This window comes from Calypte anna, chromosome 1 (genome assembly GCF_003957555.1).
Source record: "Calypte anna isolate BGI_N300 chromosome 1, bCalAnn1_v1.p, whole genome shotgun sequence".
NCBI lineage: Eukaryota > Metazoa > Chordata > Aves > Apodiformes > Trochilidae > Calypte > Calypte anna.
In genome coordinates this window covers 36,973,345-36,991,366 of record NC_044244.1, presented here as the reverse complement: position 1 = coordinate 36,991,366, position 18,022 = coordinate 36,973,345, and the positions used below count along the sequence as shown (strand labels likewise).

The following is an 18,022-nucleotide window of genomic DNA, read 5'->3' as shown; positions in this document are numbered from 1 at the left end:
ATTTTGGCTATATAATTAAAAAAGAATTCTTGTAAATTCAAGCTTTTGACTTTGCAATAAATCCTGTTCTGGGCAAGTAGTGGTGGTATCTAATGCCAGTAGAATTAAGACAGTATGCATTAGGCTTGGGTAAATAGTTTTGTGTTAAAAATAGGCTGGCTTGCCTGTGCTATGGTTTTTTGCAAAATCTTAATGATTGAACTTTTGTCTTTGTTAGGATGAGGGCAAATTTTAGAAAGCATCCAATACTCAAAACATGACACAACTGGTAGAAATATAGAATTTACTAATTTACTAATTTACTTAGTTGAGTTTTATTTTGCTTTGATAAAATTCCAGTTTCTAAAATTAAAATGGATTCCCTTTTAATCTTTCTGCAAACAGCTTTTAAAATGTTCTGTACTATCATTTAGATGTGTGATGATTTTAATAGCACTGTGAGGAAATATTGGCCTGTGATTTTTATAATGCATTATATATAAAACTACAGTGGACACGATGACTCTTTGGAGAACTTGTTCTTTGTTTTGACAGAAGCCACCAGGCTTTGCTGGATAGTGAAAGAAAAGTAATATTGTCTGATAGCTTTTTGGGGTTGGGAGATAGATGAGAAAAGAGGAAAGAAGCGGGATTTCTTGAATGGATTGAAACATTCCTGATAGTTTAAGCTTCAGAGGACTTGCTTTGCTCTCAGTGTTGTCCTACAAATCCTGTTATTTGGAGTGCTCATTTGGATAAGCCACAGTGGATAGTTACTGCTGAAAGCCAGTGTGTTACTCCCTATCTTTCTCATGGGGGAGCAAATAAGAGGAGTTAGACACATGTACATTTCTGCAGGGCTACAATGTTATTGGCATCACTTAGACATGGTGGGGTGACTCCTACAACTGGAGTTGTAGGGAATGGGTGGGTACAAGCTCTTTAGGAAGGACAGGAAAGGGAGAAGAGGGAGGGAGTGTTGTTCTTTAAATCAATGACCAGCTGGAGTCCATGGAGCTCCATCTGGGGATGGATAAGGAGCTGACTGAGAGCTAATGGCTCAGGGTTAAAGGGAAGGCAGTGCAGGTGATATCACAGTGGGGATCAGATACAGGCCACCTGACCAGTTTGGTGATGGATGGTATGTGCATTGGGAATACAGATTATTTCCAAGTGACAAAATAACAAGGAGAAGGTAGAATTTATCCCAGATTAACTCTGTCATTTTAAACTGCCACCACCTGTTTGGTTTGGTTTTGGTTTTTTTCCAGTTCAATACTGGTAGAAGTGTAATATGGAAGACATGTGAGGAAGAAGGAAATATTAAAAGGCCGTGTATATATGTTTGATTACTTGGAGCTGTGGTGACATTTTTTGTTTTGAGGAGTCAGAGGAAAGAGGTTACTATTCGTATTTTATCATACCTACATATACTTCGATTATTTAGTTAGTAAGCCTTATGAATGCTGTCTTTGTTTGATTAGTGGAAAGGTATCAGTTAAAACTAAAATGTACTTAATATCATAACTATGGTTCTGCAGCCACTATGTATTTGATTTTAAGCCAACAGCTTTATGTAGTTATTTATTTAAGGTACCACAACATTTACACTGTTTCTGATACAATGACATACAAAAGGTGTTGGGAAGCATAAGATTTTTTTTAAATCCGAGGAAATTAAAAATGAGAAAAGAAGATCTAGTAACTCTGAAAAAGATGACTTTTTTTTGGCTCCAGCAAAGACCTAAAGCCAAGAAACAGGAAGGGGTAGTTGATAAATATAAAGAAATCCTGAAAATCTGAACTCATCACCTCTTTTATGACTGTAAGAAGTGTAGAAGGAGGAAACAAATGTAACAAGGAGCATAGAAACAGATCTGCATCAAGACTGATGCCTCTTGCAATCACTGACCTGAAATTAGTTGTTGGTACAGGATGATCCTTGCCAACCTCTGTTGTAGAAATTCATCATCATATATATACAAGAAGAAATTAATGACCAGTAGCACCCGTATTGGAATCCTTTGACTTGATGGAAGAGATGCTATGGGCTACATTTTTCTGTTACCTTACTTGAAAAAATTCACTGAGCTATTAAAAGGAGGCCACTTCAAGTATGACAGCTTTTTATTATGTCACTGTCCACAACTTTATGAAGGAACAGTCTACCAGGATGGTTGTTTAATTCATTAAGGAAGAAAGTGGTTTTTAAGGAGTGATAAGTAGTTGCCCAGGATAGCATTAAGTCAGAAGGTTTTTAGTGTCCTTGTACTGAAGGAAGTGTGTGATTTATAAGAGTTAGAGATCACAATCACAAATATTATACAATATTTATCATCAAATAGCTAAATCTGTGCTTTAGTAGTTAGTTAATAAATTAGGGTTTTTTTAATTAGTTAAGTAATTAATTATCATGAAATTTGAAAAAGCTTTGGTTGAATAGCATGCACCTCTGCTGTTTTTCCCCTATCAAGAAACCTTAAATGATGGTAGCCATCAGACAAAGAAGAAAATGATGTAATTTTTTTAACTAGATATTTGTTTTTAATTTTTTTTCCTTTTTTACAGTCCTGGAAAGACATTGTTTTATTACATCTTTATGTTTGAATTAATTTTTTATAGTCACCTGGAGCTAGACAGACATAGGATATATTCAGTGAACATAGTAGTGTCCTAAGCAAAAAGTGCATGTTCGATTAGAATTAAAGGAAATTTTCAGATTTGGCTTTTATTTTATTTTAAAAATGTTCATATTTCTGACAATGTGTTAAATGTGATGTGATTTCAATGATAAATGAAGATTAATGGAGGTCTTAATTTGAAGGTTAAGATACATTTGTCAAGTTGTGCTAATTCTCTATGATGCTTTTCTGTTCATACTTCAGAAGAGTAGATTTTCTGTTTTTTAAAAGTGTCTCATAGAATCATAGAATTGGCTGGGTTGGAAGGGACCTCAGAGATCATCGAGTCCAGCCCTTGAACCACCATTGCAGTTGCTAGACCATGGCACTGAGTGCCACATCCAGTCTCTTTTTAAATATCTCCAGGGATGGAGAATCCACTACTTCCCTGGGCAGCCCATTCCAATGCTTGATCACCCTCTCAGTAAAGAAATTCTTTCTAATGTCCAACCTAAATTTCCCCTGGCACAACTTGAGACCATGCCCTCTTGTCTTGCTGAGAGTTGCCTGGGAAAAGAGACCAACCCCCCCTGGCTCCAACCTCCTTTCAGGTAGTTGTAGAGTGATGAGGTCTCCCCTGAGCCTCCTCTTCTCCAGGCTGAACAGCCCCAGCTCCCTCAGCCTCACCTCATAGGGTCTGTGCTCGAGTCCCTTCACCAGCCTGGTTGCCCTCCTTTGGACCTGCTCCAGGACCTCAATCTCCTTCCTGAACTGAGGGGCCCAGAACTGGACACAGTACTCGAGGTGTGGCCTCACCAGCGCTGAGTACAGGGGCAGAATCACTTCCCTGGACCTGCTGGCCACGCATCTGACAGTACTGACAATTCTGATCAGTCCTGAATGTAAAAAAATTCTCATGAGAATAAAATCATTCTACACCTTATAGTAAGTTGTAGCTCAGCGTTCTGTTTTGATTGTAAGCATATCTTAAAACCATAAGGTTCTGAGAATCTCAGGATTCCACTTGAAAGGGGAAATCTTGCTTTTATAACAAGGAGTTATTTTTATTTAAGGGTGTTAAGTGACTCACCTCGTATTCTTTCAAGTGACTTGAAAAGGTTTGGGCATTGGCATTAATAATTTATTATGTATTTTAAAGCTTGATCTCTATTCTATCCGCCTGTTTGACTGGCTGATCTGCTGCATCTCTCCATAGAAAATAAAGTTTTTTATCTGGAGAATTTTTAGAACAACACAGAAGCTATCTATGAAGTAGTGTGCCACGTAGGGGGATTTTTCTGTCTGTCTCCTTACTCTGCCAACCAGTAGAACAGTCAAATACAGGAACAATTCCGGGGTACTATTTAAATTATAGTAGTAGATTATGGGATTGAAAGGAAGGCATTTTTTTCTGAGTGTGGAATTTTATGTATTTTCTAAAGAAATCAGTAATAAAATAAATTTTTAAAATCAACAATCTCTACATGCCATTCAATAAATAATAATAATTTCCTTGAAAACTGGAAGTCCTTTATATCACTTACTAGGAATTTAACAATCATCAGTTAAGTTTTTGTAGTAAAGTGCATAAAATGACTCAACCCTTGGCATGAGGAAGAAGCTATCTGAGAAACAACATTACAACTTAATGACCTTTCTGTTACTTTTTTTCCTAACATTAGAATTGAATTTTATTTTTTTTATCTTCCCCTTTTTTGCTTGTTGTATGAAACAATTCTTGTCATAATAGTTAGGGAAAAACGTCCCAATACCCTGAAGCACAGACTTGATTTTTCCCAGTGGTATCTGGTAATTCTAGTTTATACACAACAGAATGTAGCATATTAAGTTTCATACACAGGTTGTACTTGTATGAGTTAAGTTTTTGTTATTGCCTGAATTTAGGGCAAAAGAAGAACTAAGTTTAGTTAGAAATAGATTGGCTTTTATGAAAGTAAACTTATGGCTAGCTAAATCCCCTGCAAACATCAGTAAACGTACTCTTAACACTATTATTAAAGTATAAGTGAAGCACCATTTTTACCTTTTAAATCTTTCTGAATCTGTGCTGAAAACTACTACCATTCTATAGCATAAGCAAAGAATACTGATTTTGGCATAGCTGAGTAATTAGTGGGGGGAAAAAAAGGTAATTCAAAAATTGTCAGAAGTTTTTTTGTGTGTGTATGCGTGTTTGGGTTTTTAAAAGTATTGAAAATCATTCTTAATGTGTGTGTTATGTTCCATGAAATAAAGATTGCTTGAAAGATGGGATTTTTTTCTTTGTCTGCATTTGGGCCAAAGGTCTGTTTTCTATAAAACTTATGTCTGCTTTAGCTTACACAGTAATTTCAACTACTTTACTATATTGATTACTAGTTAAAAATAGTTTGCTTCTTTGTGTATAAATAGCCCAAAGAAAGTGAAAAAATTATTTTGTAATATTATAATTTATATTATATTTTATTATAATTTAATAATTATTTTATAATATTAGGGAAAATGTTTATGCTAAACATTTAAATGTTAAAATAAATCCTGTGTAAAAATGGCATAATTGTTTAAGGAAACCTGAGTGTAATTCCTCAAATGGCAATTTGGTTTTTCATGTGTCTGAAATTTTTTCATTTCTTTTTATTTCTCTGGCATTTTTGTGTTCAAATTTTGGAAATTCTACAGAATTGAGTCAAGTGCATGTGAATGCACACGTGTGCACACACAGGAATCTTTTTGGTACTTTGACTTCCACTGCTTCACATTTGAGTGTGAACTTACCAAGTGTGTGTGTGTGTGTGTGTGTGTGCACACATTCTTTTATGTTTTAAATTACTCAGAATTTCCATCTGCTTTTACTTGATTTGTGGTTGTGAAGATCATGCTTGGCCCATGGGATCTTACACTGTGCCGAGAGGATGTGGAGTTTTGTCAGCCAGGGAAATATGTCTGGCTTTTTTTTTTTTTTTTTTTTTTCCAGCAGCTTTCATATGCTTATCTTCTTGTGTGGTCCCACTAAACTGAGTATATTTAACAGAAATACTCTCCCTGTCTATCTTCTGTGTGCTGCTCTCTTTTAAGCAGACCATGTATAAGAAATCTGAGATCAAAAAAATTAAGTCCTGTCTGAAAACAAGGTAGCATTACATAGAAAGGTACTTTAAAAGTTGCACATTCCACATGTGTAACAGCATTCCATGTTCTGATTTTACACAAGTATTAGTAGATCTGCCACTACCAATAAAGATCCCAGTTAAATCTTGAATATTGTGTACTTTCTTTTTTGCAGGCACTGCTACAGTCTACAGTTGAACATCAAGAAGCAGCTATTGAAAAACAGTATATACAGGCAATTGAAAAACATTCTCACAAGTGTGAAGAACTTCTTAATGCTCAGGTATTCATGGACACATACAAAAATCTTTGTGATATTTCTTTGAGTTTCAGCTCTTCTCTACTTGAAAGAATGTTAATATGCATGATCACCAATGAAAATAATCTACTTTTCACCTTGTGGCCTCAGCATAATTGTAAACACAAATATTTGAAAATGCAGAATAAATAATGACTCTTCATCTGTTGGGATGAAAGGTGTTTTAAACTTGCTTAGAACAGATACAAGAAGAGTGTAGCACTGAGAAAAAATCTCAGAACAACTTAATACTTATTCTTTTAACAGCTGCTGTTTTTTGTAATCTTGGAGAAAACATGTAATATTTTTAAATTTACATAGTTAAATGTAGAATTTGATTGGATGAGTTTTGCACAGATTTTTCATCCAGATTTTTTGGTGCTCCTGAGATGGTAAAAACAAATATCTGTTGTCCAAACCTTTTAATTTCACAGAAATCTTACATAAAAAATAGCTATGAGGAATTACATAACATTCAGAAATATATTACTTAAATGGCTTGTATGGGCTTATTTACTATGATTTGAATGAAAGCACACTGGATAGCAAGGATTTGAAATCCCATTGATTACTGATGAGTATCTCAACAGTGTAAACCTGATTTCTTAGTGAAGATACTGTGTTTTGATGGTATCTTCACTAACACCTCTTGAATCAAAATAAATAAAATAATAAATCTAGTTTGCTAACAGCATCCTGAAGTTGTTTGAATTGCAACTCACAGTATTAACAGCTACCTTTTGAGTACTGTTAGCAACAATTCTACAAAAATGCAAAGGATAATTGTTTATTTAGTTTTTGGAGTATACTGGACCTGAATACATTAAAAGTAATCTTTGATCATTAAATGTGAGATTTTGCAACATACTGGCTCACTATAGGCAACATGATAATCATCTACAGAGAGGACCACCAACCCATCAACACAGATTGTCTTCAGTTCTACACCTTGTTTCAGGTCTGTCAGGTCTCTTTTCCACTCTGCTCTTTGACTAGATCTAATTCCATAACTGTGCAGTTCAGAACATTGCTAAAATTACAGAAATGTCTCCAAAGTAAAATTCTGAGACATATTCTATTGTGACCTTTCTGAAAGATGCCTCCCCCATTGATCCTAAAGAAAGCAAGCTGGTCTATTTTCTAGTTTAGTTTCAGCTGCTGTTTAATTCAATATACTGCCTAACAGACTGAACTGCCTCTTAGACAAGTCTCCCTCAGTTTTAATCATAATCACTATATATTGCTTTTGGAAGAAACACTTGAGAGATGAGCTGACTGTGTCAGTTACTGTTCAGTTTCTGCCCACACATGCCAGGTATTTCTACACCTACCCCTCTTCTTAGTCTATTAGTGTCACTTGTCTTGAGTATCCAATCTCAGATGTCCCCAAGGCTGGAGTTTATGGGTCTTCTTCCCCCTTTCCTGGAATGTGTTGAAAGGAGAAATTCCCTCAAAGAAATTGATGCTCACTGCTTCCTGGAAAACAAACTCTAGGATTGCTGGTATTTTTTTCAAGAAAATATATTCTCATATCAACTTTTAAAAAAAGCAAACCAGGCATTCTCTTGCCATATTCAGGGGCACGAGGGTCATGGTTTCCTTCATCAATTAACAGGGCAAGAACTCTTCTCCTTTGTGCCAGTAATCAGTCATGTCCTGTAGTGAGTATTTAGGAAAGCAATGCATGACAGTTGTAGGTTTAAAGCATTTGAGGATATCAGAGAAAACATCAGTGCAAGACCATGTGTGTATTACAGGTTGGAAAATCATGAGTTTCATCCTTACCTTTTATTGCCTCCTGAAAATCAGCACCAGCTTTGATCTTGTGGTTTAACTTATGAGCTGTATGAAAGCACATGCTGAAAAAGCTGATCAACGAATTTTTGAATAGAATTTTTAATACTCAGCAAACAAAGGCACATAGAACAGTAAGCTAATAAAAGTGATTCAATACAGCCAGGTATTAATCATTGCTAGAAGTGAGATGCCACATGGGATAGAGCAGTATGTGTGTCTTATGAAGTATGCATTTTAAGAAGAAAACAACAGAAAAATACCCAAACAAAACCCAAAACTAATAGATTACTTCAAGATTTAGGACATAGTTCTGCCCTTTTTAGTAAGTGTTAGCAATTGTTTCTGATAAATGAGTAATGGAAAAGGTATACAGGCTATGCATACTTTGATTTTTAATGAAAAGGAGCAGCATTTTTTAATAAAACTCTTAAATTCATATATTTCATACTTATGAAGAAATGTGGCTTAATGACAGACTTTGCAGATGAGCAATTGCCTTGGCTGGATGGAGCTAGCAGAGGCACGTATCACTGCAAATATTCTGCTGTCTTGTACTTAATTATGTGGATTAGAGTGTGTTTCAGCTTTCCCTGTTTTCCAATATTTGAATAGAAGTAATCTGTTCAAACATCAAAGTGGGTTTTTCTCCTGAGCACAGAGAACACCCAGAGACTGTAACTGTAAAAGCATGGACAATAAAATGCACCATAGAAAGAGTAAGTAAGCATCTATTAAGTATCTGTTGTGTACCAAAGTATTTACTGTGTAGGCCTTCCATATTCTAAGGAGTTTTTTCATTGAGGTTGCTGGACTGTAAGCTTGATAATATAAGGATGACCTGTTTTCACTGCAGCTTCTAAAAATTATGATGTGTCAGAAGTTTTGCACACTATTCAATCAAAATAGATGGTGTTAAAAATGGACTATGCTGAAGTTGATTTTTATATTCCTTTTAAAACAGGAACCCCTGTATTAAAATAAAACCTGCAGGAAATCAATTCGCATTTATGATAAATAATTTTTCCTTTATTTATTTATCCTGCATTTTTTCTTTCCTTACCTTTATGGTCTCCTTCTTTACTCTCTCCTAAACAGTGTGAAGTGGGCATTCTTGGATGGGGAAGGATTAAAGTATATATGAATTGAGGCTCAGATCACACATTTCCATCTGTAAATTATGACTCTGTATTGTGCTTGTATTAACAATATTCCTCTTTTCTGCTCTGTGTCTTTCTGATTAAAAAGTATCAATCAAAGAGATACAGCTGGATATTCTATGTATTGTTTCATGCTCAGATGTAGCTAAGGGGGATATTCTACTGTGGTCCTTAATTCTCTTTAGTCAGAAGATTTTCTGTTTTGATTCATGTAAAAGAAGAATAAAGAAGAACAGTCCTTAATTCTGTAGTTTGCTTGCAGGCATATTCCTTTCATGGGCTGGCCTTTGACTCAGTGAAGCCTTCAGGCTGTGTCTTAACAGGAGGAGGCCTTGAGGAGGCCTTAACTGTCCTGCAGTTTTCATTTTTACAGAGTATGTTATGATGAATTTTTCCCATTATTGAAGAAGACAAAGGAGCTGCTACTATTCCTGAGCCAGAACATTATGGAAAGTATCACACAAGCAGGGCATAGTTAGTCTTCTTCTGCACTTTTACTTGTTTGTATATTTTGTGATGGGTTTATGTGAAACTCTAAAACCAATCTTTGCAGATGCAACAACAGTTAAGATAAGTAGGTTTAGCCCTATATTCTTAATTCTTTTTTCTCTCTGCCCATGATGTTGCCTTTTGTTTGCATGAGTTCAAAATTTGTTGGATGGCACATGAAATTTTGTGCCCTTTTTTTTTTGAGGCACGCTTAGAAAAATACTGGTTTACTTTGGTTTGAAAACAATTTGCTGAAACGACAGAATAGAATTTCCGTTTGCTAAAATGCAGGGGATTTTTTAATATTGTGATGCTTCCAGGAGCAGCTTGCAGATGAGCAGGAAAGTGGTGTGGGAATAGGAATGAGCTGCTGGGAAGTGATAGGTACCTTCCCTTCTCCTGTGTTTGGATGATGTGTTTTGATGTGTTTTGCATAACTTTTTGTGAAGAGTGCCAGTATGTCCCCCAATAGTTCTTAAAAAATGAAACGTAGAAGGTACTTGTCTTGTATAGCAAGTGATTGTTTGTATGCCAGAGAAAATGTTTATATCAGTCAGCAGCTTAGTTTCACAGCATAGAAGTATAATTATATATTTCAAATCTATTATATTTCAAATCTTGTTTTGAAATGTATTCATATCTACTCATAATGTGCAGCATGTTTATATAATAATGCTTATTTTATGAACTTATTATTTTCCTCTCATGTAAACAAAAGAGGTTCTGTATATCTCCGAACCAATGGCAAAATCTATTAATGTGTGATCTAAAAAGTGCGTATGCAAATCAGATCATTAGAGAATTTTGAGTGTTTGCATTTTTAGAAGATACTAGCAAATTTTTTCAGTGAGAATACTGTGAGTACTTAAATAATCCTGAAGGTTTGCAGACTGAAAATATTAAGAATACAATGGACAGACAAAACTTTTTTTTTTCATTCATTTCAACTGTGAAAGATGTGGAAATTCTTGATGGTATTTATCATGTCCCCTTCTGTAAGCATTTCCTCTCAGTTTTCAGAAATCTTGGTGTTTGCTGCTTTGGGAATTTTTTTTTCATTCCTTCAAAAATGAAGTACTTCCCATCATTCATTCCCATTATGTTTTCATCTTACCCACTTTGTACCTAACTTCTCATCCTTAAACATAGTTCATCAAAGTAAGTCTTTTCAGGTCTGCTGTTCTTCTGCCAAAAGTGAATTTAGACTTTCTCAGAACTCTTTTGTTCTCTGGTAGTTCCTGATTATGTAAAGGGGGAAAAAAACCCTATTTATTAGAATCCTGTTGCCAGCTTGAGTACTTTATTCCTAACTTTATAATAACTTTGTGGTTTCTGCATATGGAGAGAGAATTAGAATGAAAAATCAAGAATTGCCTGCTCCTGTGCTGAGAAGGTTTTACGGTTTTTGGTTGTTTGGTGGGTTGGGTTTTCCTTAACTCCTGAAAAAGTTTAATCTATCTTTTATCTTTGCTGGGTGTTTTGCTTAGTATTTACTCCCAAAGTAAAAGTTAATAGCTGAGATCCAAAAAGGCATATTTATTTTCTGACAAAATGTAAATCCCTACCAGAGTCTTCGAACATCATTTGAATCTGTCCACTATCACAGACTACTTAGAGGATGATTTTGCAGTCTCTTAGCACTGTTAATTCAGTTAGGATAGCTGCAGAGTCTCAATCAGAAGTCTTATTTGGAAATTACATTTGCTTCCTTAGATTTGTCAGTTTCCACTTGGAAGTAGCTCTTTAGTTTGATTTTTGCCTCTGCCTTTTGATTATATATTAAGTTTCCTTAAAACCTTCCTTACTTGCTCAAAATTTGTATTATCAACTCTTATCAATACTGATCCACTAAGTAATCCAGTATGTTTTTTCTCCTCGGTTATTTTTCTGTCAGCTGTTGTTGAATTTTTTTTCCTCCCTTTTGCTATATTCCATTACTGAACCTTTTTCTGCTTATATGGCTTATAATTTAGGATTTCATTTGCTTTGATTTTTTTCCTGACAGGTGGAAAAATTCTGTGAGAATTCAGTCTGTGAAATGAATTAGATCACAAAAACCAGAAAGGCTACTGAATACTTTTTTTTTTCTTCATATTTTCACTAAACTTCCTTATCTCTGTCTTTAGGACATCAAGTTTTTGAGGTTTTTAGTAGTCTCTATTTCTATGTACACTCTCTGAGAAAAGTATTTTCATTATTAGATGACTTTCTATAGCTTCTTACTTCATAAGCAATGAGGCACTTCTGCAGTAAAATTTCAAATTTTAGAGTTTGGCATATTGTCAGTATACTGCTGAGTGGAACCTTGAGGAGTATATCCTTAATGATTTTATTACTGCTATTTTAATATTTTATATTTTCATTGTTTTAACTTTCCTGGTTTAATAATTTTCTGCTGATTCCTGAGATTTCTCTTATAAAACATTTGCTGCTTTGCTAGCCACTAGGACCTCAAACTGGCAAAAAGATACAGTTCAACCATGCAGTAATAAGTTATAATTTGAGGAAGTGGAAATATGTAACAGATGTTGGAATTCTTCAGACAGATTTTCCACGTTGCGGTGCCAAACGTTCAGATGCCACAGATAGTGAGAACAGGGTAGGAAAACAGGACTACCAGATCTTGTCTTTTGACTTGGGCATAGCTTAGCAGTGGTGAACAAAAGGTGCAGTATAAAAGAAGATGGTGTTAAATATAGACAGCCTTTCTGCAGGAACAGAAAGCTATTATGAGTGGTTTAATTGGCTTAATTTGCCCTTTTCCTCAGGATATTTTGAATAGGATGTAGAAATGGACATATTTTGATAACATTACAAAATCATGATGCTATAACTGCGTATTTTTGTTAAGTCATCTCCCTCTCGCATACAGATAATGTTTCCTACGACCTGTATTTTTTTTCCTACTGATGATTTCTTCCTGAGAGACATGAATAAAAGTAAAACTTTGTCAGCTAGGATGGTTTCTTGTAAAAATAGGTTAAAAAAAAATTGTATTGGTGATTCCTTAAATAGCTTAATACACTGGTCTATTATTCCTGTTGATGAGTGAAGTACTGAACCATTTACAAAATGTTTCTGGGGGTATTTTTTTTCCCAAATCTCGAGGGATAGGAATTGTTCTATGTCTATATGTAATGAAGGTAGAAAATAATAAATTATGTTGGAGATGAGATATAAAGTCATAGTATGCTGCTGGTTTTTTCTGTTAAACTACTAAGTACAATGCCGTTCCATTAGATAAAAAAATTTACTAGATTTTTGTTTAAAAAAAAATTGGTCATTCACTGAGGATTAATTACACATGCGTATGTTTTAATATAATTTTTTTCAGAATCATGCTATTCAGTGAAGGTTCCAAGTGTGATTTCTTTAGTGACTGAGAATTCTTTCCTTAGATGAAAGATCTGTGAAAGTGTAAATTATCATTATTTTCTTGCAGCAATACTAGAAGTATTGCAGGCTTTTTTTTCCTATGTATAATGAGAATATTCATGTTTCCTTTGGTTATTCTGATTATCTGACTGCTTGTACATAGCTACATACAGCTAGCAAAATTAATTTCTTCGTACTGAATTTGGTGGTCTGTGTGTGATGATTTACTCAATATTGTGAAGATACTAATCTGCAGAAATAAAATATGGACTCCTAATAGTTAGAGCAAAAGAATTGCATCCTCATTTGTGGATGAAATCCTGCACTCATTTCCTTTTGAATGAAACAGTACAGGGCCCAGGAAGAAACATTTAAAAAATAACTTAATACAGTGTTTTAGCTGAAAAATAGCTCATATCCTGCATTATTTCATTCACTCCAGGAATTATAATATATGCTATGTATTCCTTCAAAAGATGCTTACCTGATAGAAAAATGAGGAAGTGTTGGAGTATGTCCAGAGAAGGGCCATGGGGAGGATAGATGAGGCTGGAGCACCTCTCCTATGAGAGAGTTGGGGTTATTCAGTCTGGAGAAGAGAAGGCTCCAAGGAGACCTCATTGTAGCCTTCCAGTATCTGAAGGGGGCTACAAGAAAGCTGGTGAGGGACTTTTTAGGATGTCAGGTGGTGATAGGACATGGGGGAATGGATTCAAACTAGAGGAGGGTAGGTTTAGATTGGAAGTTAGGAAGAAGTTCTTCACCATGAGAGTGGTGAGACACTGGAACAGGTTGCCCAGAGAGGTGGTGGAAGCCCCATCCCTGGAATTCTAAGGCCAGGCTGGACAGGGCTCTGAGCAACCTGATCTAGTGGGAGGTGTCCCTGCCCATGGCATTGAGTCTGAAACTAGATGATCTTATAGGTCCCTTCCAACCCTGAAAATTCTATGATTCTATAAAAATGTCATAATTCCTCAGAAATAAATTTAATCTATAAAAATAACAAAAAAGACTGACTAGTTGCTATTGTGATTAAATCTGTTTACAATGTCTTCTGTGACTCACATTCCAGGAAAAAAAGAAAGATTTTTTTGATTTCTTTTTTACAGGAATCAAGAAAAACCACAGGATCTCTGTATTTATATTTGAATCTAGATCAAACGATTTTCATTTGGAACCATTGCCTAGAGAACTTCTCGCAGGGAGGAAAACATTGTAACCTATTTTTGAATGCCTTTTGTTTTAAACTGATTTTCAGAAGACTCTTCTTCACCCCCTCTTGATGCTTTCCAGAGAGGGTAGAAATATGAGTATTTCTCTGCACTTTGGAACACTGCTTTTCTTAAAAGATGGAGTTTTTTCTTTTCCTGGAAAACAGTTTCTTGTGTCTCATTAGGCCATGATATTCCACTAAAATTTGGTCTTCAGAATTTTCACACATCAGAATTTTGCACTCTTAACCCTAGACTCTGTACGGCATTAAAGGAAGCTAAGTATAGCAAAAAGCTAAGTGTGACAGAAAGGGTGCTAGGTAAGGGTGCTGAGTTATATAAATCAATTTAAGCAAAGTGATGCATTCAAGACCTATACTATTTGTTGTTCCTAAGCTAAGCATTTTTACATCTGGGTAAGTTATCTGTGCATTGTGTCTTACCGACTGTGCCTTAGAGATAACATTCACAATGTGAAGCCTGCTTACACTGGCTGAAACCTTTTTTGTTGCACTGAAGTGGAATTTTCACTGAGATTTAGCCTGGCTTCATCTACCATATTTCCAGTTCATGACTCTTTTTCCCTTTTTTTAAAAAGAAGAAAGATTAAAAAGAAGAAAGATAAGATTATCTAGAGCCATAGCTTTTCATTGATTTCCATTTTTGCACTTAATTCCATAGTGTCAGGAAGGTATATTTGTTCAATAACAGCTAGATAATTCAGTGCTCCTCTTCTCTGTTTTTCTGATTGTTGATTATTAAAGGAAAAACCTCACTTTACCTTTCAATTAGAATCTTCATGGACACTGTCTTATAGACTACACAAGTTAAATCCTTTTTTTTCCAGACATAAGGCTCCATAAGTTGGTGTTCATCCTAACTTCTGTGGGAAAACTGAAATAGACTTGATTATGTTTCACAGGACTGTTAGGTGTGATGAACTTATTAGCCTACTGAGAGGAGGCTGAAAAGCTCTTGAAGGCTTTTATTAGATTTACTTGTTGAAGCACGGGCAATATCCTCTTGACAGGTACAATAATAGGAGGCCTCCAACTTTGATGTCAATCTAAGCTCTAGGAGAAAGTGACCTCTTCAATTCTAGGAAATCAAAATTCTGTGTATAGGGAGCTCAGAGTGGTGCCTTTTATCTCACTGTTCTTCCTTTATACAGTTAATGTCTTACAGAGACACGTGTCTGTTGTTCCTACCTGTGCAAATTGGAAATGCTGAATAAGATGCATTCAGCTTGTGTCTTTCCTATAGATTTTATTCCTGTTTAGAAGGGGAGGGGATTATGGATAATTTTGCTTAGCTATAGGTATTTATCTCAGCATTTATGATCTTTATTTCAGCAGTAGTCTGTATAGAGAGATCTTTGCTATAGTTGAACAAAAATCGACAAGCCAAGTAAGTGAACCTAAAACATCCTGTTATTTCCTGTTAGCAAAAAAGAAAAATACAATGGTACTTGAAAGCTCTCAAATGTTTAAGTGTTGAAATCAGTAACTTTTAATGTTTTTAACCTTTCACTCCCTTTATGAACTTAATCTGAAAGATCAATTGAGGGAGCACGAACTGTCATTTATCATGACCATGTAGAAACAGGTTCCAAAGTCATTCTGCATACATCTAGAAAATGAGTGTACCCAAGGCTTCTATATAACTTCTTCTCATAAGGTATATGAGTAGATATCTATGAGTAGATATGAGAATTATTTTTAGATCTGAAGTACAAAGCTAGTTGCCCTAATTTAAAGGCTAGTTCCAGAGGGGATACAAAAGCTTGCTGTGTAGGGACGCTTAAACTAATAGCTTGGAAATTTTTTTTATAAGTTCATTAATCATTCAGTTTGCATTACTGCTTTCTTTCATAGTGTCAGAATGCTGTCATTATACAGAAATAATTAAAATTTCCTTGATCTCTCTCAGAATAGGGAATGCACAGAAACCTTTACTATCCATTTGCTATCCAACATTTTCAGCTCAGGTGTTAGGCATAACATGATGGTAGGATGGTGCATTCTTTTCTATAAAATGGATTAATAATACCTTGCTTTACAATGCTTCATTAAGCACAGCTTTCAAGGAGATTCCGTGGTTCCATCTGAGGGCTAGAACTACTATGTGGCACACTACTTTATTTAAATAAAGCTCTTGATAAGTAATTTATTAATTACATGCAGAATGGAAACTTTAATCCTTTTTCTTATATCTATGACTATGCAATATGGGCTTTCTAGACTCAAGACCTGTTTTAAGGAGAAGCAGTTCATGTATTTTTTTATTTAGCTTTGTGTCTTTCCAGTTGTTTCTTTGCATGTAATATAGGTAATTCAATAGCTTAAGGTACATTTCTCTCTGAGAAAGAAAACAGTTCGGCCAAATAGAAATTCTGAAGCCAAATAAACAGTACTCCATGGTATTTCTCTAAGACTCATACAAGAGAATTTTCTTTCCTGGGTTGTATGGACAGCTGTTGCAACATTTGTGATGATGTATGAATTCTTCAAAGTGCAGATATGAAGGTTACCATTTAGGGAAGGATTAATCCACATGAATAAACATTTACATTATAATAGGAAAGGAGATGCCAAGGTTTACTGTAGTGGAACAAAGCAATCAGACGCCTCTGATTACCGAGAAGTGGGTGTGAGCCCGTATCAAATCCACCTGTGCCCAGTTAGGGCAGGCCCCCTATTGAGCATGTGCAAGACCAGGGGTTCAGTAAAAGGTGAAACTCACAGCCACAGACTAGCTCACTCCCAAGCACTATATTACTGTATTACTCTCTGTGGAGTCTCGAACCCAGGGCTTTCGGCATTGCAGTACTGGGTCTTAACCAGCTGCGCCACGAGAGCCTCACGTTAGAGGCGATGAGCGCTAGTGGCGCAATAAAGGTAATACAGTGCTTGAGAGTGAGCTAGTCTGTTGCCGTGAGTTTCACCTTTTACTGGCCCCCTGGTCTTGCACATGCTCAATAGGGGGCCTGCCCTAATTGGGCACAGGTGGACTTGATACCGGCTCACACCCACTTCTCGGTAATCAGAGGCATCTGATTGCTTTGTTCCAATACAGTTTACAGTCTTGAAATTATACACTTTACATTTCCATGAAAAGTGAGGATACTAAGTAATGTAAAAGAAGATGCAATGAAATATGCCAGAAGTCATTCGCTCTTATTTTGAAAGCATTCTAAGTGTGCTTACAAATTGTCCTCTCTAGTAGCCTGAGAAATGGGAACTAGTGTGTTTTTATAAACAGATAGAATTCTGAATACAGTTCTCACTGACTTTCCGCGAATTACCTAAAACTCAATATGTATTACCATATAGATTTCCTAATCTACCAAATAGCTTTTTTTAATCTGCCAAGTAAATAGAAGTTCGTATGATAAATTAGTGATCATGCTACAAATGTCAGTCACAGCAACCTTCATTTTAGTGGCAGTTGTTCACTCTTTAGGCAACAGTTTTTGTTAAAGTGGCAAGCAAAGGTTGTATCTTTCTCTGCTTACAGAGGAAGAAAAAAATACTCAATTTTTTATTGCTATCTGTATTTCCATTTGTTTTGGTATGCTGTATCTCTGTGGAGCTAATATGTCCAGGTGTTGTTATACTTCATTATTACTATAATAACCAACTGCATTAACATTCTGTTGTTTTGTACAAAGAGTCGATCTCTGGATGTAGTCATTCACTCTTTGCAGGGATGGAGGTGCATTTTTACTCAGAGAAGTATTAAAAATCAGAACTTTTTAGGCTTCCATATAATGAAAAGTTGGTCCTGATAGCTGTATTTTTCAGGATTCTAGGTCTACCATGCATTTATGAAAAATAAACTTGTGCAGTGACAGTGGGGTCATGGGGAAGTCTGCAGTCATGGAAGTATTTCATCTGCATGGAAAAGAGACATTAGTTGTCTCTACCATGTATATATGTTCTGTATTGGTTTTATGCAAATGTCTGTGTTGTTTCAGGACTTACAGGA

At 35.5% G+C, this 18,022-nt stretch overlaps 1 protein-coding gene across 5 annotated transcripts in view; it reads left to right on the top strand.

Moving 5' to 3' along the window:
• The window catches only part of CCDC91 (coiled-coil domain containing 91), a 113,062-nt gene that overhangs the window by 56,735 nt on the left and 38,305 nt on the right, over positions 1 to 18,022 (top strand). For all 5 annotated transcript variants that reach the window (XM_030469375.1, XM_030469374.1, XM_030469376.1 and 2 more), the window contains exon 8: positions 5,884 to 5,991. In XM_030469375.1, the coding sequence (XP_030325235.1) occupies positions 5,884 to 5,991 (108 nt within the window). The remainder of the gene's footprint in view (positions 1 to 5,883; positions 5,992 to 18,022) is intronic.